The 21,666-nt window shown below is 43.9% G+C and overlaps 1 protein-coding gene across 4 annotated transcripts in view; it reads right to left on the bottom strand.

Moving 5' to 3' along the window:
- Nucleotides 1-21,614, bottom strand: part of LOC121543439 (protein kinase C and casein kinase substrate in neurons protein 2) — a 40,694-nt gene extending 19,080 nt beyond the window's left edge. For all 4 annotated transcript variants that reach the window (XM_041853312.2, XM_041853314.2, XM_041853313.2 and 1 more), the window contains exons 1-4: nucleotides 21,509-21,614; nucleotides 2,926-3,019; nucleotides 2,612-2,768; nucleotides 2,205-2,440 (exon numbers count right to left, since the gene is read on the bottom strand). In XM_041853312.2, coding sequence (XP_041709246.1) covers nucleotides 2,205-2,440; nucleotides 2,612-2,768; nucleotides 2,926-2,982 — 450 coding nt within the window. In that variant the 5' untranslated portion in view covers nucleotides 2,983-3,019; nucleotides 21,509-21,614. The remainder of the gene's footprint in view (nucleotides 1-2,204; nucleotides 2,441-2,611; nucleotides 2,769-2,925; nucleotides 3,020-21,508) is intronic.
- Nucleotides 21,615-21,666: the final 52 nt, after the last annotated feature.

Here is a 21,666-nt window from a genome sequence, read left to right as displayed (position 1 = left end):
TAGCCAAGTGACTATTCAATATGATTCTACCCTTTCAGTGGTAGACACAAGCTTAGGAACAAGACCGGCTCTAGCCTTTTGGGGGCCATAAGCAAGATTTGCCTGGGCCCCCCCACCCCGCAGGCAAAACATTTGTGGCCCCCCACTTGGCAGCGGAGAGAAAAATGTACAGTTTTAAAAGAGCCACTGAACACGCCGATTGGCACGTGCGTTTTTCTGTTGCTCACTAGAAAAACAAGATTTGTCTTGGAGGTGTGTTTCCTGACCGATTATGCGTTTGATTAATTATGTTTGTCCTCCATAAGACACTGTAGGCAAGGAAGCCTATTTCACTTCCTCAAAATCCCCAGAATGAATCTAAGATAACTCAATAAATCTGCAATTCATTTTGACGTTTTTGCAGAGGATGTTTTAGTTGTGCAATTTGACATCTAAAGTGTTTGGTGCAGTATTTGTCAAGTAAAAGAATGCGCAACGTGTTGTCTTATGTAAACAAAGTCGGAGCTGCTGGGAAGGTCTGTCTCACTGTATGCTATTGAATTGAGAGCAATCACTGCAGCTGTTTACCCCATGTTAGTGGGAAAATGGACATCGTCAAATCAAAACCCAACCTTCATTTACCCGTTGTGACGTACGGATCTTCCAAACTTTGTTTTAGATGAGACTGACTATATGACAAAAATTCTCATATTTACACTTGAATAACTGTTTGAGTCATATCGATGCCACATAGGCCGTTTTCAAAGGGATTCGTTGCCATTCTACACATTTTGCCATGGGGCGGGGATAAAACCACAAAAAGCGTCCACTTATGTTGCTGATTATTCAAAAGAATAAGGTGAGAGGAATGGTGGCGGGGGGGTTGATTCAATCTACATCAAATGGAAAGAGGAAGCCTCTTCCACCATTTTTAAGGAATGAGAGAAGTGGACAAGGCCATTAGTTCCTGTTGTTTGGGACAGGGCCAGAGTGGCAGCAATGTTCCTCTCCCACTTATCATGGGATCTCTGATAAAGGCCACTTAGTCAAAGAACAGAGGGAACAGCTTGTCTGCCATTTGCTCTGATTATATCATAGAAACAGAAGTTGTGTGTGTGTGAAAAAGACAGAGTGAGGCTGAGTGTGAGATTTTAAATATGGAATATGGTGTGTGTTCTATCTGTGTAATTGTTTGTGTGTGTATGTGATGAGAATGAAACATGAGTTTGTGTGTGTGTGCGCACGTGCAGTAGACACAAGGCCATGCCACCCTCTTCTTTTAAGACAAGACTGTTTTCCCATTTCCATCTCCTCTCTCTATTTGCTCACTGTCTGGCCCTCAAGAACATAAATTACCTCCTTGACCCAACCCACACAACTCTACCAATCTGTCACCGCCCAATGACAATACCAGGAAGAGGCTTATTGTGACATATCTCACACACACACCAGGAAGTCTCAGGTTGTGACACTGGTACACTACAAACTCTGACCAGGAAGGTCGCGTCCAGCCCGGTAAACAGCCGACTAAAATAGCGACAGAAACAAAACAGGCCTGTTCCAGAACTCCCAGGTCAGAGGAGAAGTGACGTCAGACGTCATTTGAGTGTGTGTGTCAGTTTGTGCAAGCGGGAGTGTGTGTGTCACAGAAGCTGCAGTTCATCTGCACTACTACTAGCCAAAAGCACAGCAGAGCAGCCCAGATTCTTTCCCCCACCATAACAAATCATGCCGCAGCAGAGAAACTGAGCGCCGGTTCGACACGCAATGGCCTTCCCCTTCTCAGTAGCTGCCTGTGTGGCCAGTGGAAAGTTACACGCCACTGCTTCCTATGAATGGCCAACACTCTAATGAAATATCCTGTTTATATAGCGCTAATGGCCTGTTTGTTGTACAGCATAGCCGCTAGTCCAGGAGAGAAGGAGCTGAAAACAGCCAAAGCAGTGAGTCAGTGATACGTGTTCAAGTGAACTGAGGGGTGATGGGAATAATTGTGGTGGCTATTGCAGAAATCAATGGACTGATAAATGCAGGGTAAAGCTGATGCATGTGTTTCTTTACATCTGAGCTTCTTAGTTCTGTGTTCTTGCTCGTCACTCTGAATCCACATCTAACTTCATTTCATGATGCTGTGTGTGTGTGTGTGCTTTGTGGTGGGTATCTGCATGCCCGTGTGCTTGCACGTGTGTATTGTCTGTGTGTGTCTGTCTGTATGACTCCCTAACCTCTTTCAGTTTCTTGGCCCAGGGTTTCTGGGCCTTGCGGAAGCCGTCGTCAGCCTCCTTGGTCTCCTTGAAGCCTCCGATCATCTGTTTGTGGTAGTAGTCCCTCTGCCACACCTTGAGCTTCTCAAAGTCCTCCCCCATCAGCGCCGCCTTCACCTCCATGTGGAGCTCGCTCACCTTCTCCGCCTCCGTGCACAGGGCGCCCCACGCCCGCTCCAGGGTCCCGTACTGGGGGCCTGGGGGTGGCACACGATTAGATAATAACACACACATGCTCACGCTGATGGAGAGTGCGGTACTGAGAGTCCAAGGGAACAGAGGGGGTAAAGGGAGTGGAACACACACCTGTCTTCAGTGCTTGAACCACTGAAATGTGTGTGTGTGTGTGTGTGTGTGTGTGTGTCTACCTTTCTCTATAAGCTGTCTCCAGCGTTTGGACCACTCTGTGAGCTGCTGTGCGTAGGACTTCTCGATGCGCGCCCGCTCATGGAGACAGTTCATCAGGTCGTTACACAGGCGACTGCCATCGTCCACCCGCCTCACTGTCCGCTTGTAGTTCCCCACCTGGGGAGGTGGGGGGGGAGGTGAGAGGATGTGGGCGTGTGTGGCAGGGTGGGAGTTGTGTGAGTGTACAGCTACGTGCATATCATATAATGACATATGCTCGTTAATGGTATGTTTTCAGTGTGTGTGAGATACTGTATGTTGTCTACCGTCTCACCTCCCAGAAGCTGTCACTGGAGACGTCGATCATGGAGTCATCATAGGAGCCGGACATGGCTGCTGCTGCCCTCTGTACCCACAGTCCTCAGGGGCTGAAACACACACAGCAGACTGGCTGTTTCAGACTGGCTTTGTTTATTGCATTAAAAATACTTTTTACTTTCTACCCTAGCTGAGTCTTCCTTAGGTCCTGTCTGTCTGTCTATCTTTCCAAGGGCACTGGGATGTGCTGAGAGCGTCTGGTGTTCTACCACGTGTAGAGAGCCCTGTGTGGGGCAGACTTAATACTCTGATCCCCTGGCTTCAGCACGGCCTAGTGGGGCCATTAGCCTACATACTGTACGAACGAACACACACAAGGACAACTAGCCTACTCATTTCTTTCCATGAGTAGGAAAATGAAGCCTGTAAATGAAGGGTATGACAGTGAGAAAGAGAACAGAAGACAGAAAGAGAGAGATTTCACAGGCTGACTTTAATCAGTCCGTCATGCATGCACGCACACTTTAGTTTCACTACAATCATATGACACAAAGTGGCAGCTGGGAGCTGAGGATCATTCTGTTGTTGTGTGTTCTCTCAGTCAACTAGAAAAAGTAGCCCGTTATCATAAAACGCTCCAAACAACACCCAGGCAATGTAATTATCACACTGTCACTATGACACTCCTGAGAAATGCTGAACTGGGACCACTGCCAAAGATATGATCCGAGAGAGAAAGAATTAACAAGCAGGTGAATGGAGCGAGACAGATAGGAGTGTGCAATCTGTAATCTGGTGTGAATCTAAACAGCAGGTGAGTGTCTTCACCCATTTCAAAAGCCTTGCACAGGAAAAAACAACACACACACATCTCTGTGCAGGGTGGCACAGACGGCCTAGTGTGTGTGTCTTATCTGACGTTTTAGCGCACACACTGTGGGGAGCTTCCGTTTGTGCTGAGTGACATGGGAGCGGAACTCCACTGACAGAAAGATCTCTGTTCCTCTCCTCCTTCATCCTCCTCCTCTCTTGCTCTACCCCCCCTCTGTCTGATTTCTCTCTCTATCGCTGCTCTCTCCATCCTCTTTTCCATCTTCAGCTTCCAAGTATGCCCCTTATCCTCTCTCCATCCCCCTCTTTCCCTCCCTCTCTCTCTGCAAACTGACAGGAGTGAGTGTTTCTTGGTGGGATGCAGCAGAGTAAGGCTTCACAGGTGGTGGGGAGTTTGGAGTGACGTTGTGTGAGTGTGTCTGCATGCTTGTGTCCTGGCTGCGTGAGTGCTTACATGTATGAGAGCGCGCACATTTGCAAGGCACAATGTGTGTACAGTGTATGTGCTGTGTACATGCATGCTGTGAGTGAGTGGTTGTGTGTAAGAGTGTGTGTGTTTCCTGGCGGTCAGTGGCCCATGGCCTCCATACCACAGCTAGGGCTGGAGGACAGACAGAGGGTTGTAGTGGCTGGAGGGAGGAGGGACTGCCAGACAAGAGTGGCTTTCACAACACTCAACCAACACACACTCTCTGTTGTGCTTTTCTAGTACGCACACACACACACACACACACACACACGTGTAGGGCTAGATGGGCAGCAGACTGCACTGATTTTTCTTCAGTTTCAGTGCTGCTCATATTCAAGTGCTGTCAGGGTAATGATCGTGTGAGGTGAGTTTCATCGACATTAGAACGAGGCTGATGATCAACAGTTTTTGTTGTAGACTTGACCAACATGACTTTGCAATGGAAAGGAAGGAGCTGATCTCTGACCTATCTAACATGTCACACACTGTAACAAACGTTGAGCCGCAACCAAAAGACGTGGAAGCTGTATTTAAAAAGGACAAATACAATTTAAAAAAGCCCCTGGGCCAGACAGCATTAGTGGTCTCCTACTAAAGGGTTGCCATAAGCCCCTGGGCCAGACAACATTAGTGGTCTCCTACTAAAGGGTTGCCATAAGCCCCTGGGCCAGACAACATTAGTGGTCTCCTACTAAAGGGTTGCCATAAGCCCCTGGGCCAGACAACATTAGTGGTCTCCTACTAAAGGGTTGTCATAAGCCCCTGGGCCAGACAACATTAGTGGTCTCCTACTAAAGGGTTGCCATAAGCAAATGCCATGTGTTTTCTCCATCCCAGCAATATGGAAATCGTCCACCACATGCCCAGTAACAAAAAAGAGCAACCCCTCCTGCAACAATGACTACCGCCTTGTAGCTTTAACATCTAGTGATGAAGAGCTTTGAAAGGCTGATTCTCTCCCAGCTACAACAGGAGGTTTGCTCTTATACAGACCCACTCCAGTTTGCTTACAAGCGGCACAGGGGTGTTGATGATGCAGTTCTGTCCCTAATGCACTGTGCCCACACCCACCTGGAGAAGCCAAAGACATACGTCAGGATGGTATTTGTGCATTTCTCTAGTGCCTTTGTTACAGTCCAGCCTCACTTAACAGGTCGAAAGCTCCAGAACATGAATGTCAAGATTTTCTGGGTCCTCTCCTTCCTGACAAATAGAGAACAGCTGGTCAGATTCAATGGTTACTGCAGCTCTTCCAGAACCATCTGTACAGGATCACCACAAGGCTCTGTCATCTGGCCTGTTTTATTCACCCTGTACACAGATGACTGTAGGAGCTCAGACCCAGAGATGATGTTCATTAAGTACTCGGATGACACAGTAATTATGGCCACAGCAGGCAACTCATATAGAGCTCTCCCATTCAAATCTAAGAGAGCAGCTTCTATGTTTTGCCAACATCCATCAAACTCCTTAACTCTGAAGTTCTGATATATGTGTGTGTGTACGCACACATACACACACACACACAGGGATTGCATAGAATGCTTCTAATCCTTTATACTGTACCCTACATGTTTGTGTTCTGTTGTTAAGTGTCTTGTATGTACCATTCATCACCACATATTAAGCTCCCTCCCAGGAAATAAAAGTGATCTGAATTGAACACACACACACACACACACACCAGAAAAAGGGCCACCAGAGGAATGTCCACCAGAGGAATCATAGATCTCTCTCAGCTGTTCCTGTCCTTCACTCACTCAATCGCTGCCATGACAACCATGGAACACAGCAGGGCATGGAATGGACCACAACATTCTACAGCTGAGCTAATCCCGTTTGTAACTTTATAAAAATTAATTGTGTTGGATTACGCTCAGAGCACCCGTTTGTGGACCTGGTGGATTCATTCACACAATGTCTGATCAGTGCCTGTTCAGTGGCTTCTATAAAACCTATTATTGTATCGATTCGACACCTTTCATGGAGCACACAAATGGAGCAAACCCTTTCATTGAGTAAACAGCCTAAGTTTCTATACTGCTACTAGTAGGGCTATGTTCATCTTTGGAGGCTAACTAACCTAACAGAAACTAAAAGCTGGCTAGTGGCTACAACAACACACTTCCTAACGGAAAATAACTCTGTATAGGGTGGCAGGTAGCCTAGTGGTTAAGAGTGTTGGGCCAGTAACAAAGGTCACTGGTCCGAATCCCCGAGCCGACTGTGAAAAATCTGCCGATTTGTCCTTGAGCAAGGCACTTAACCCTAATTTTACATTTACGTCATTTAGCAGACGCTCTTATCCAGAGCGACTTACAGTTAGTGCATACATTATTCTTTTTTTATTTTCATACTGGCCCCCCGTGGGAATCAAACCCACAACCCTGGCATTGCAAACGCCATGCTCTACCAACTGAGCTACATTACATTTACATTTACATTTTAGTCATTTAGCAGACGCTCTTATCCAGAGCGACTTACAGTTAGTGAATACATATTTTTTTTATACTGGCCCCCCGTGGGAATTGAACCCACAACCCTGGCGTTGCAAACGCCATGCTCTATCAACTGAGCTACATCCCTGCCGGCCATTCCCTCCCCTACCCTGGACGACGCTGGGCCAATTGTGCGCCGCCCCATTGGTCTCCCGGTTGCGGCCGGCTACAGCAGAGCCTGGATTCGAACCTAGCACTGCGATGCAGTGCCTTAGACCACTGCGCCACTCGGGAGATATTATAAAAGCTTCTGTAAGTCGCTCTGGATAAGAGCGTCTGCTAAATGACGTAACGTAAATGTATAGAGAAGACTGCAAGATGAACCCAAAGCGAATTAGTAGAATCCAAATAGAATGGACCCCTAAGGAAACTATGAACACAGATTTAAGAATGCAGCCAATTCACCCTTTTGTCTCCAAGGTGGAAACCAAAGTGGAGTTAGTGACCGCGGTGAACTATGAACACAGTTGAACCACTAAACGTCACTCGACTCTGAGGAGGTTAAGACACAGAGGCCTAATTCAGTCTTTCCCCATTCTCCCCAAAGTCTGCACTTGGTTGCTATTTGTTACCTATTTGTCATGTCTTTAACCGAACTCTAAAAGGAGTGTCCACAGGCGTGGAAGGAAGCTAAAGTAATTCCACTACCTAAAAATAGTAAACCACCCTTTGCTGACTAACAGCCGCCCAATCAGTTTACTGCTTGTTCTTAGTAAACTGATGGAGAAAATTGTGTTTGAACAAATGCAATGCTATTTTTCAAAGAACAAGTTAACTACTGACTCAACATGCATACACTCAACTTGTACTGGACTGACTCAGATGACTGGTTAAAATAAATGGATAATAAGATGATAGTTGGAGCTGTTTTGTTAGATATCAGTGCAGCCTTCTCTAACATCAGTAGTGTCCCTCAGGGCAGTTGCCTTGGGCCGTTACTCTTTATTTTTACAAATTATTTGCCAAATGTCTTACAAGAACCTAGAATGACTATGTATGCTGATGATTCCACACTCTACACGTCAGCACCCAAAGCCAGTGAGCTCACAGACTCTTAACAAGGAGTTACAGTCAGTATCAGAATGGGTGATTAACAATAAACTGGTCTTAAGTACATCTAAAACTAAAAGGATTTGATTTGGTTCAAAACATTCTCAAAGACCTAAACCTCAACTGGAACCATTGAGCAAGTTGAGGAAGCTGAACTGTAGGAGTAATATTGGATGGTCAGTTATCACGGTCAGATGTGTTCATGGCGTCCAGTTCACTAAGGACTTAACATGGTCCACACACACCCGCACAGTTGTGAAGAGGGCACAACAGCACCTCTTCCCCGTCAGGAGGCTGAAAAGATTTGACATGGGCCCTCGGATGTTCTACAGCTGCACCATTGAGAGCATCTTGACTGGCTGCATCACCGCTTGGTATGGCAACTGCACCACCCTCGACCGCAAAGCGCTAGAGAGTGGTGCGGACAGCCCAGTAAATCACTGAGGCCGAGCTCCCTGCCATCCAGGAACTCTCAAGCGGTGTCGGAGGAAGGTCCGTAAAATTGACAAAGAGTCCAGCCAAGCGGGCTGTCATGTGCCTTTTACTGAGGAGTGGCTTCCGTCTGGCCACTACCATAAGGCCTGATTGGTGAAATGCTGAAGAGATGGTTGTCTTTCTGGAAGGTTCTCCCATCTCCACAGAGGAACTCTGGAGCTCTGTCAGAGTGACCATCGGGTTCCCCCGATTGCTCAGTTTGGCCGGGCGGACAGATCTAGGAAGAGTCTTGGTGGTTCCAAACTTCTTCCATTTAAGAATGATGGAGGCCACTGTGTTCTTGGGGACCTTCAATGCTGCAGAAATGTTTTGGTACCCTTCCCCAGATCTGTGCCTCGACACAATCCTGTCTCGGAACTCTATGGACAATTCCTTCGACCTTATGGTTTGGTTTTTGCTCTGACATGCACTGTCAACTGTGGGACCTTATATAGACAGGTGTGTGCCTTTCCAAATCATGTCCAATCAATTGAATTTACAACAGGCGGAATCAAGTTGTAGAAACATCTCAAGGATGATCAATGGAAACAGAATGCACCTGAGCTCAATTTTGAGTCTCATCCCAAAGGGTTGGAATACTTATGTAAATAAGGTATCTGTTTTTTTTTATTTTGAATACATTAGCACCAACAAAATAAAACAGTTTTCGCTTTGTCATTATGGGGTATTGTGTGTAGATTGATGAGGGCAAAAAATATTTCAATCAATTTTAGAAAAAGTCTAACGTAACAAAATGTGGAAAAGGGAAGTGGTCTGAATACTTTCCGAATGCACTATAGCATTAAGTGAGTAAATAGTTGTTTTTTTCTCTCTTGGTGCCTTGACAATATTACTTTTTTATTTTAACGTTAATGTAATAATATCCTATGTTGTTCTTGTCTATAACTGTTCTTTCTGTACTCAGTCATGCATTTTATGTTTTATGTGGTCCCCAGGAAGAGTAGCTTCTGCAACAGCTAATGGGGATCCTAATAAAGTACACTCTTCCACTCCCCGTTACCTTTACGGACCGAAGGATTGAAAAACAATGAATTGGTTCAAGTGTGGGCTAGAGGATGTCTTCATTTTTAAACAATCTTTATTAAGAGCTGTCATTTTATTGTGAGGAACTGCAGTTTTATCAAACTTTTTTTTCTGTTTTGTCCTCTGTTATGAGTGACCCCTTACACTCATGGAAATTGGCTTACATGGATAGGGCCGAATTGAAATGTTTTTAACAGAAGAACTATAAACGCTTATGCATGACCATGGAAGCAATTCATTCCTTTGAATCCTTCAGGGAGAGAAAACACACTTCAGGGAGAAGGAGGAAAATTGAATTAGGCCCCCAATGTTGTTCCTGGCAGACTGTGCTGAGTCAAGTCCACTCAGCTTCTCTAGGTAACTAGGCAGCTTCTCTAGGTAACTAGGCAGCTTCTCTAGGTAACTAGGCACACACACACCGGCCACAAAATACAAAACAGAGGGAGGGGAAAAGAGAAAGAGGAACAGAAAGAAGAAGCTATCTAACTACACCTTTCAAACCAAGACGTTTTCCCGCCAACTTTTTGGCGTCTTTTCTTTATATATGAAAGGCATTGCCTCTACTTTTATATCCGCCAACCGACCTAGTCATGATTGCGGTAAAGGTCTGCCTACGTCTTAGTATGAAATGTAGCCGTAATGCTGAGGAGGCATTGGCACGCACTACGATCCTTAGCTCTTGATGGTTGCTAGGCAGCGCCCGTTACTACTATCCTCCTGCCAGTTCTAAACTTTGTGAGGAATGTCACTTCACCCATCTCTTCACATAGCCCACCGCATACACCGTTTTCTTAACCACAACTGGATAGATCCATAAAGAACTATGGGGCGCCGCACAATTGGCCCAGCTTCGTCCAGGGTAGGGGAGGGAATGGCCGGCAGGGATGTAGCTCAGTTGGTAGAGCATGGCATTTGCAATGCCAGGGTTGTGGGTTCGATTCCCACGGGGGGCCAGTATGAAAAATTATGTATGCACTCACTAACTGTAAGTCGCTCTGGATAAGAGCGTCTGCTAAATGACTAAAATGTAAATGTAACTACTGTGGGAATAAATATCACTGAATGATGACAATATTGGAATAAAATAGCCTAATGCAATTGAAGGCATCAAATTGTTGCTTACTGAAACTCCCAAAGTTATCCAATTGTTATAATACATTTGAAGCAATAACCTACCAGTGTGTTCAACAATTTCAGTACCGGTTTGCCCTGCTTTGAGACAAGCGTGGGGACTCGTCTTGATAAATCAATCAATGTCAGATTTTTATTTTCACTGAATCTCCATTTGGATATTGGTTAGGCTACAATTAGGCTGTGGAAATGTAAGATAAACTGAAGTGAGTGTTGCTCATGATCATTTTGTCTAGTTGACTCATTTATTAGCACTGATCAGAAAATGTTTCCAGCATGTTATGTAGTTTAACTAGTGGATTATTTAGCTCTTCACTCGCAGTCGCTTAGTAGCCTGGGCTTACTCCCAACCAGAGCCTGTGACTTGTCTTAATCAATGGGATTTTGTTTCACTGAATTGCTCTCTGCATGTTATATTTGGTTAATGCTCTGGCTGGGCAAATAATTGGAGGTGGTATTGCTCATCTGTCACTGATCAGAAACATTTAGCATGCAATAATGTAGCCTAAATCAAGTGTAGGCTTTGTGATGGTGTACAGTGCCTTCGGAAAGTATTCAGACCCCTTGACTTTTTCCACATTTTGTTACATTACAGCCTTATTCTAAAATTGATTAAATAAATAAAAATCCTCAGCAATTTACACAATACCCCATAACGACAAAGGGAAAACAGGTTGAAAAAGATTTGCTAATTTATTTTAAAAAAAAAGATATATACACCTTACCTACATAAGTATTCAGACCCTTTGCTATGAGACTCAAAATTGAGCTCAGGTGCATCCTGTTTCCATTGATCATCCTTGAGATGTTTCTACAACTTGAAGACTCGAGGCTGTAATCACTGCAAAGGTGCTTCAACAAAGTACAGAGTAAAGGGTCTGAATACTTATGTAAGTAAGGTATATATTACATTTATTTTTAATAAATTAGCAAACATTTCTAAAAACCTGTTTTTGATTTGTCATTATGGGGTAGTGTGTAGATTGATGAGGGGGAAAAAAATACAATTTAATCCATATTAAGAATGAGGCTGTAACCTAACAAAATGTGGAAAAAGTCAAGGGGTCTGAATACTTTCCGAAATAGACGTCCACCCAGGTCCACTCCCAATCCTAAACTTGCCGGCATGTGCACGGGAGATATAAAAGGCTTATCCCGGCAAGAACGTGGTAACAATTGGACTGTATGAATTAGGCTCTAAAAAAACATTGCCATATTTTTTTTTTTTTTTACATGCAACATACCGTAAAGTCTGTCTGTAAATGTATAGGATTTGTGTGTCTCTCTCTCTCTCTCTGTGTTTGTGTGTCCTCCTAAGAATAGAATTAGGAGGGGTGGTCTTCAAACACCTGCAAAGAAGGAGGCCACAGACAAGACATTGTGCCAAATGGCCAACTATTCAAGTTTCAATTCTTGATAAACAAAATAAGGAACTAGGCTAGGCCTACATGTTATGTGATCAAACATTCATTTCATTTTCTTATATTACTACAATTATAGTCCAGGTGTACCAAGCATGGAGGAATTCTGCAAATGCTAGCAGCAGAGGCATCAAGTTCCAACATTGTCAAATAGCCTCTGATAAACTGAACAAATCTAGGTATCCCTCCTGAGATATGTGCAAACCTGGGGCCTGTTGCACAAAAGTAGAATTAAGACATCCGGGATAAATGACTCAGCTGAGCTCAATGAAGCCAAAACATGTGCGTCCAGGCTTAATTGGTTGCACAAAGACCAAGCCAGGATGAGCAGACACGGATTCATTAAGCCAGGTGAAACCAATCCTGGATAGGTGCGCGCTCACGGCTCACTCAAATAGACCCCGCCACAGATCACAGATTAACTGATTTACCATGGCAACTAGAGCCGCGTACTTTTCCCCGTCGGAAGCACAAATCCTCATGGAGGCATACGAGGAGGTAAAAGATATAATTAAGAAGAAAGGCAACACCGCCACAGTGATAAAGCAAAGAGAAAAAGCGTGGCAAAGTATTGCAGACCGCCTGAATGCGTAAGTAGTGCACAATTACACACTCACCGCTCCGCTGAAACATCACAATTACAATTCAAATATTTAATTCACATCTCCAAAAATGCAGTTGTACTGTAATTATGAAACAGTTAAATTTTTTAATTGAAATGCACTGCAGATATGAGTGAAATTGTGTAAAGTAACTCCATCACACTGTATAAAGCTATGATAATTTTTTTGATATTTTTACTGAAAACAAGACAAAAATACCAAGTAATTTTTTGCAGTGTGACTCCATTAAATGTGTGTGTGTGTGTGTGTGTGTGTAGATTAAACATGAACGGGCCAAAACGGACATGGCAGCAGGTCAAAATCAAATACAAGAACATTCTGCAGAATGGTATGGTCCCTGACTAATATTTAACAAAGCACAAGCATATATTGTACCCAGAAGGTGCCTGCTCACACATTGTCTGTACTGTTTTAGCAGTGAAAAAGAATACCCACAGACAAGGCACGGGTGGTGGGTCACCAAAGGCTGACCTTACCCCAGCAGAGGACATGGCCTTGGAGCTAAATAAAGGCAGGCCCGTCTTAGAGGGGATCCCTGGGGGGAAAGAGACGAGCATAGGTTCCTCCCAAGATGCCACCCGCTTCATTCAAGGTATGTCCTTCCATCTCTACATGGGATACAACCACATTCATATTGAATCAATTTGGACTGTCTGACTTTGGTTTACCTATTGCCTTGCAGTGTCTGGCAGCACTGTGTTCCTGTTAGAGCCACCAGCACAAGCACCAGACGATGCTGATCCAGTGAGTACTCCATCAAAGGCATACTGTAGGCCTGGCATGTCTTGTCTACTAGCTTCAATATGAATCCGATTAAATGTGATAGGGTGAAGGCCCCAGTGCAGCAGCAACAGCACATGATGGAGACGATGATGAGGAGGAGACCATCTCTCTGGATTCCAGAAGGCATGAGGTATCATGTTAAGACTGTGAAAGTACTATTTACTCTACAATGGTGAGGAGTCCTCATCAAAATCAAAAAATCTAATTTCTTTTACAGGACCCAGATGCTATACAGTGGGAAAACCAGCCTGGCAACATAGTGCGTATTAATAAAAGGACACCACATCCTGCCAAATTCCAGCTGCGCTAATTGTATTGTGTTCACAGAGCTCACAAGCTATCAGAAAGTTGTATGGCAACCACCTCCGGCGCCAAATAGAACTGGCAGACATAGACATTCAGTACAAGAAGAAAAAGATGGAAAATCTTGCACTGGAGTCCGAAATAAAAAAGAGGACAATTAGGAAACTGGAAAAAAAAAAAAAAAAACTTGAGAGGGAGGTGAGATATGCCTTCAATGTACACTGTATGCTAACTGTAACACAAATGTATTAATCATTATTTTCTTTCCTCCCCCAGCTCCAAGAAGATGACACAGCTCAAAATAAAAATTAGGTATATTCTCGTAAAGTCAAGTGAGCCATGACATATGAGCTCTTATTGTGAGCACACAGGACGGTGGCATCTTTCTAAGTTTTTTTATTTTCCCAGCAATCAGTACAACCAAGTCATCGTTATAAGGCATCGCCCTCTTTTGCCCACCCCCAGCACCAGGTGTGGCCACTAGCCTATATGAAGGCCCAAAATTGTGTGTTCCTTTCTGCTCTGACAATGGCATGCCCATTCGTGCGAGATGTGGTGGATGAAGAAGCACTTGTGCTGAGGAGAGCCTTCAGGCGAGAAAGGGTCTTCAGGGACCGGTTGGACCCACTGGCCTTCCCTGATGACCATCTATATGAAAGATACAGGTTTTCTGCAGATGGCATCAGGTATCTATGCAGACTACTGGGTCCCAGGATTAAGCACCGCACTGCACGGAGCCATGCACTGAGTGTGGAGCAAATGGTTTGTGTGGCCTTGCGCTTTTTGCTAGTGGAGCCTTCCTGTACTCAGTGGGGGATGCAGAACAGCTGAACAAGGCCACAATTTGCCGCACAATAAGGAGTGTGTGTCTGGCTATCAAAGCATTAGCAGATGTCTTCATCTCCTTCCCTGGCCACAGAAGACTCTGTGACATCAAAGAGGAGTTCTATAGGATTGCAGGTAAGAGGATCTACAAATTGCAGGACAACTGTTAACACATAGTAGGATACTCATTACTTTGTGTGACAGGTTTCCCCAATGTCATTGGTGCAGTGGACTGCACACACATAAGGATAAAAGCCCCCTCAGGTGCCCATGAGGCCGATTTTGTGAATAGGAAATCCTTTCACAGCATTAATGTTCAGGTGAACATAACTTTTTGATATTGTCCATTGACGAACACTCTGCATTGCCAGTGATGTGCATTGATTGGTGTAATATTCCTCATCTTATGATTTCAGATGGTCTGCAATGCTGACTGTGTGATCAGCAATGTTGTGGCAAAATGGCCTGGCTCAGTCCATGACTCCAGAATCTTTCGGGCCTCTGAAATCTATCAGTGCCTATCACAAGGTAAGCCACACAACCCCTATTTATAACCATCATGGCTGTGTCAAGAATATCACTGTGTTTATGAGGTAGTAATGATGAGATTTTGTAATGACAGGTGAATTCTCTGGTGTGTTGCTGGGAGACAGGGGGTATGGCTGCCAGCCTTTTCTCCTGACACCTTTCACAGACCCCCAGGAAGCACAGCAGGCCTACAACCATGCCCATGCCAGGACCAGGGCCAGAGTTGAAATGACCTTTGGCCTCCTGAAGGCACGCTTTCACTGCCTTCACAAATTAAGGGTCAGCCCTGTTAGGGCATGTGATATTACTGTGGCTTGTGCTGTCCTCCACAATGTGGCCTGCCTGAGGAAGGAGAGGGCCCCCAGAGTGCCACCAGCCATGGACTGGGACAATCCGGCAATCTTCCCTGATGACGACAGTGGTCGGCTGCTGAGGGACCAATATGTGTTGAATTATTTTAGTTAGTATGTGTGCTTTCAATTTTGGTTAAATATGTCCTGCGGTGGCAGAGGAATTTGGGTTTTTTTGGGTTCGTTTTTTTTACGAATTTGGCCTCTTATGATGTTTGTGCGGTATACTGTGTGTAATACAAGGCTGCAGGGAGGCTACTGCATCCATTCATTTGTCTGTTCAGTTGATGTGTATGGATTTGTCCTGCATTTATTTTAGTGTGCAGACATGCAGGGTGTGTTATATACAGACCTTTGAATGTGTATGTATCATTTTGTATAATATGCTTGGATTCTGTGCTTTCCATCTTGTAGAGTCACTGTGACTTCAGTTTCGAAAGGAGCCGATGGTTTACCTGCTTTGTTTTGTCCTTATTCAATAAAGGAACATAATGTTACACATTGTGTTTTTATATTCATATGGAATGTGTATTTGTTTATATGACAGAGTACTAGGGCCACACTGAAGAAAAAGGATAAAGTCATAAATTTATGAGGCTGGTTCTTTCTGCAGAAAAGCTACATATTGTTTTTACAGTTTTGATACTTATGACAATGTGATACTTAATATTCTGGCACATCAGCATGTCTTTGTTTATGAAACCATACTGAAGTACAATTTCACGAAATGCCCCACATCTGTCATTTTAACAACTGTCCTCCTTTAAAACAACTGGTTACAATATTATGACTTGTGTTTTTTTCCCCTCTGTGGCCCTAATATTCTATCATTTTATATATAGCCTTATAGTCTATGGGAAACTGTAAATTATCTAATGATAGCAACATCATCTAAAAATCATTTTTTATCCAAAATCATTGAAATTAATGATCACAAACGTTTAAATAATGACAGTGGGTCTAGTTATATGTGATAACAATGTATAGTGAGCAGTGAAATAACTATTGGTTTCCATTTGTGGTGACTGCTGACTGACATTAGGGATGAGATTAAATAGATCCTGGAATTTAGCCTGGTCTGGAGCAGGCTAGCTCCACAGAATAAATCTCCATGGTAATTTATACCATAACATATCCTCCTGCCCCCTATCCATCTTTAGTGCAACCGGATTACGGATCAATTGAGCCAGGATCACCAAGATATCCTGGCTTAATCCCTTATCCTAGTTTTGTGCAACAGGCCCCTGGTGGCCAACTACAAGAAACGTCTGACCTCTGTGATTGCCAACAAGGGTTTTGCCACCAAGTACTAAGTCATGTTTTGCACAGGGGTCAAATACTTATTTCCCTCATTAAAATGCAAATCAATTTATAACATTTTTGACATGCGTTTTTCTGGATTTTTTGTTGTTATTCTGTCTCTCACTGTTCAAATAAACCTACCATTCAAATTATAGACTGATCATTTATTTGTCAGTGGGCAAACGTACAAAATCAGCAGGGGATCAAATACTTTTTTCCCTCACTGTATATGAACCAACAAAGGGATACAGGGCCCCTCGGATTGGACAGCTGTCAGCTGCACATAGAAACACAGGTTCCCAGATGAGTGAGGGAGTCAGTGAGACAGAGAGGCAGAGATGGGTCACCGAGGCAGTAATTGAATGCACATGACCAGTGAACAGCAGCACTGAGGAGCCTGAGACTGGAGGGGTCTGAGTCATGACACACTACAGCCCTGCTGCAACCAGAACAGACACTTCACTGACCTTTACCACAGAGACAGAGAGATAGAAACAGTGAGAGAGGGGGGTGATTGAGAGAGAGAATGTGGGAAATAGAGTGAAACTGAATGAGAATAAAAAGACAGAAAGAGAGAATGTGGAAAAAATAAGAGAACAAGAGAATAAAAAGATGCGAGAGAGAGAGAGCCCACAAGAGATAGTAACAAGGTGATGTGGGAGATGACTGGTAGGCTCTTCTAAGTCTAAATAGAGAGGATCATCAGTTAGTGTTGGCTAAATGACATGGGTGGTTGGCTAGACATAGCCTACCGTCTATGAGTGGGCTTCGATTCTTTTCTATTCTATTTCTGAAGTTGACTACTCTCCACAGATAGCAGTTTGCGGTAGACAGACAGTGCTGCAATGCTCTTAGGCAATTCTGGGCTCAGGGCATTGTACTACTGGTTACAGGTCTGAACTCAGCCACACAATCCTGGCAAACAGACCCTGTCCATCCCACTATTCATAGCTTCAGGTTGGTACTCTTTAGCAGCCCCAGAGAGACAGACAGTGCTCTAATAGAAATCTATAGAGACAAGAGACAGGGACTGTGGGGTACACGTATTAGGATGTTGATCTGTTCATAACACCACTGCAGGGCAATAGAGCTAAGCTCACAAGCATGACAGGCACAAGCATGTCTGTCCTCGAGCAAGGTGTGTGTGTGTGTGTCTGTCCTCAAACACAGCCCCAGACAGATCTCACAATCATGCCCTTTTAAATTAGTACCTCTCACACAGTGAGAGTGGTGTATGTATTTAGAGACGGGAGTGTGCATGTTCAGCACTCTGTTCCCCGCTCATGTCCCTGAAACTGAGTTCACACACACACACCAGAGAGCAACAACCCAATGCAGGGCATCGCATTAGATAAGAATGTGACATAATCACAAATCTCCCCTGCCCATTCTGCCATTAAACTCTGATTTCTGATCAGTCACCCTAGTTTTGCCCTAACCTAATCCATTAGAAGATGAAAAACAAACAGTGATATAGGGCCAGGACGATACCAGTATCGAGATACTTGTTACTATCGTGGCAAGGAAACTAAACACAGAGCAGATTTAACTTCTTTAGGAAAACAACCCTAATGTTGGAAACAAACATCATTGTCATCCAAAGTCTCATTTATTTATTTTCCAAGCTATAGCACACAATATTTTACATACACCAAGTTAATGGACCAAAGAGTTTGGTCTGCTTCGTGTTTTCCATGGAAGAAATATCACGATACTGATATCGTCACAGCCCTACACTGATCCAGGGTAGTCTGCCTCGACACACAATGGCAACAAGCCCAAAACACGTACCACATCTCACAACATCATCATCATCATCAAGTTACCTTGGAGGGGTGTTGTGTCTGATTAGTCTCCCTGCTACAAAAGGAGACACTTCCTTGTTGTCTGCCAGTGACTCACTGTCAATGTGAGCAGGGGGGGCCCCAATCACAGATGTTACATGCTGTTTGGCCTGAACCAGGAAAATAACACTTCCTCCCTTTTGGGTGTGAAGTTAAAAAAGAAGAAAGCAGAACAGACGTCATAGTGAGGTCCAGGCCCAAGTGGGAGTGCTGCTGATCTAGGATCAGGTCCCCCCTGTCTATGTATGATTTATTAAGAATTAAACTGAGCCTTCATTAGCGCTCCCCAACCAACTCAGTGGCCTTGTGGTAAGAGTGTCCGGCCTGAGATTGGAAGGTTGGGAGTTCAATCGAGTTATACCAAAGACTGTAAAATGGGACCCAATGCGTCTATGCTTGGCACTCAGCATTAAGGAGATAGATTGGGGGTAAGGCTCTGTGATAAATTAGCGTCCTGTCCAGGGGGTGTACCTCTACATCAAGCTGCCTCACGCTACAGAAACAGGAGATTTATGCAAGGCTACTTACGCAAATCAGCACTCCTACTCTGAGACCCTTGATACATATGGCCCCAGAACAAACCTTAGGGCTGTAGTAGGATATATTACAAATGTGGAATGGAGCCAAGACCAGCCATACATTGCACAAGTAGGCCTACATGTATACACTAAATCCCAAATGAACCCCGATTAGTCCCAATTCTCCACCCTTCTCCCAAAGTGTGCCCTTGAACACCCATCATGGATTAAATAGTGGAAACTCCCTTTAGCCAATGCTTTGACCCTTCCAATGCATTGACCCTTCCAATGCTTTTAAATCCATGATGGGAAGTGTGCAAGTAAGTGCACACTTTTGGAAAAGGGTGGAGAATTGGGGTGCAACGCTGGATTTCCTGTTGCTGCCTCTGAGCATTGCATGATCAGTTCTTGATGAGTATTCAGATTTAGGGTTTTAGTGGATCATTGTGACAATTCAGTATTATAATTTGATATCTTCCAGGAGGTGATAACATGGCTCCCATGGAATTATGTCCTTTTGCTGAAATGGCAATGGGCACACTTTTAATCTCTATGGTTCTAGTCTCTGGCCTTAGTATAGACTAGTAGGTGAACATTAGCACTGTTTCTTCAGAGCCTTCTAGTCATGGCAACAGAATGTAAAGACTAGGGTATGATTTTGCTACTACATCATCAACCTAATCATGACAAATGTCCATTAAGTCCTAAGGTTGTTATTTCCTAAAAAAATATATTTGTTTCCATTTCCTTCTTTTGTTTCCTAAAATAAATGTGTGTTGAGATGTATTTTGCTATGAAAGCCACCATCCCTACAGTGTTATGTGAGTTCACAGTGGGACAACATATTTCTAAATCCCTATGGGGGTGTTCTAGAATAGATTAGATTGGGTGAACTTCTGACTTGCACACAATCGACTTTAGAGGAGTGAATTGTTTCCATAGCAACCATAGTTGGTAAATGTGGATTGTTTTTTGGCTGTGTCAGTCAGTCAACCTTGTCCTCCTTGGTGATGAAGCTGTGCATTGGTGCTGCTGATCTCACAATGACCAGATGGGGCTTATAGTGGACCCTCTCTGTATGACAAACCCCATCCATCCCCAGTGGGGATCAGTGTCAAGAACTCCTAATGTTGAGAGGCTCAAAACTGTGCTCAATGAATCCATCAACACCAGGTCAGCTGCTGTGTGTAGCCTAGATTCTCTCTACTTGGATAACAAAGTCACTGACACACCACCAGCAGTCAACCCTGCCCAAAAACCTTGGACCAAGGGGCAGCCTTAAACAATGGTGTTTGTTCCACTCTTTCAGGCATTTTCCACGTTAAAGGGCCAACAGAGGGAAACACATAATGGGGGGAAATACTGGATTACGTGATAGGGAAGTGGGGACATTCCCTGATGTCACCGATGCGAGCAGCTTTCTAGTCACTTTCCTGTGGAAGCCCATGTGCTGTGCTGGCATGACGTTAAGGGCACCGGCACCATAGAAACAAAATGAGTACAATGCCACTCCAACTTCCAGGTGACTGATGCTGACGGATGGTACTTTAAATCCTATAGTTTGACAACCCTGTTTGTAAGCTTTCAAATTATATCAAAATGGGTCAGATATGCAAAATGGGTCCGGTCAACTTTGAGAATCTCCATCTCCTGAATGTGTTGGCCTTGAGGTCCAAAAAGTCACTTCCATTCCACTTCTCCCAGGGCTAAACATTAATGGAAGGTTTTGGGCAATTGATAAAGTCAAACTCCTATTCTTAAAATCTGATTTTAAACCTAAGCCAAACCACATATTTTGACTGTGCCCCTTGCCCATCTAGTGAGAACCAATTATTTATATTTGGTAGGAACCAAGGTTTCGTTCAAATAAAAAGTGGTGGGGTCAAAAAGTGATTGAATTCATAAGTCAGTTTTAAAGTAAAAACTAACTAGCTTTGTAGAAAAGTTTTTACAATGTGACAAAAGATCGCTTGACACAGAAAATTAGTGGTTATTAGTTGACTCTGAATTTAGACTGCATGAATGACAGCGGGGTTATCTTTACTTCTGAAACCTACTCGCCCTTCTTTCGTCAGTCACCGACGCAGGGCAGGGCTGAAGTCAGACAGACAGATCTTGAGGTAACTAAAAATATACCCTAACAAATACTCCCGACCAAATATGTTAGTTCTCTAGTTAGGAAGCTAGCGCGTAAGTATGCAATTAGCTAGTTATGCTAGTAACAGTTTACTAGGACTAGGTAGCGGGATAAATAACTAGCTAACAAACTTAAACATTGTTAGCTAACTAAATCATTAGCTACCTAACTAAATAGGTAGCTATCTACGTGGACCCATAACAAGTAACGTTAACTAGTTAGATCTAACTAGCTACGCTAGTTACCGACCGTACTGCTATGTCAACCTTAGTTCGTTAGCAAACTAACGTTAATTTAGCTGTTTCCTACGCGACCGTCGAGCTGGTTGGATAGTGTCTAACGCTAGCTAGCTTGCTTCTGGTAACGTTACATTGATAAACTTTCTTACAGTTGCTGTACAGTTTTAAAACCAAAGTTCCAAATGAACAAAATAGGTATTAGATATAGCTACACATGCTATCACTTTACCTTGAAGAGTTCTGCTCCTCTTGAGAGACGCGAATAAATGAGCTGTATATAGCTGGCTAACCTTTTACCCGTTTTATTTTCTTACAACAGGAGCCGCAGCGCCAACGCACCCACCATCTCTTCCGGTATGCAAAATAGAAAACCTTCAAAATAATAGT

This window comes from Coregonus clupeaformis, chromosome 28, assembly GCF_020615455.1.
Source record: "Coregonus clupeaformis isolate EN_2021a chromosome 28, ASM2061545v1, whole genome shotgun sequence".
In the NCBI taxonomy this organism is placed as follows: domain Eukaryota; kingdom Metazoa; phylum Chordata; class Actinopteri; order Salmoniformes; family Salmonidae; genus Coregonus; species Coregonus clupeaformis.
Note: the sequence above shows the minus strand (reverse complement) of the source record. Positions and strands in the feature narration are given on the sequence as shown.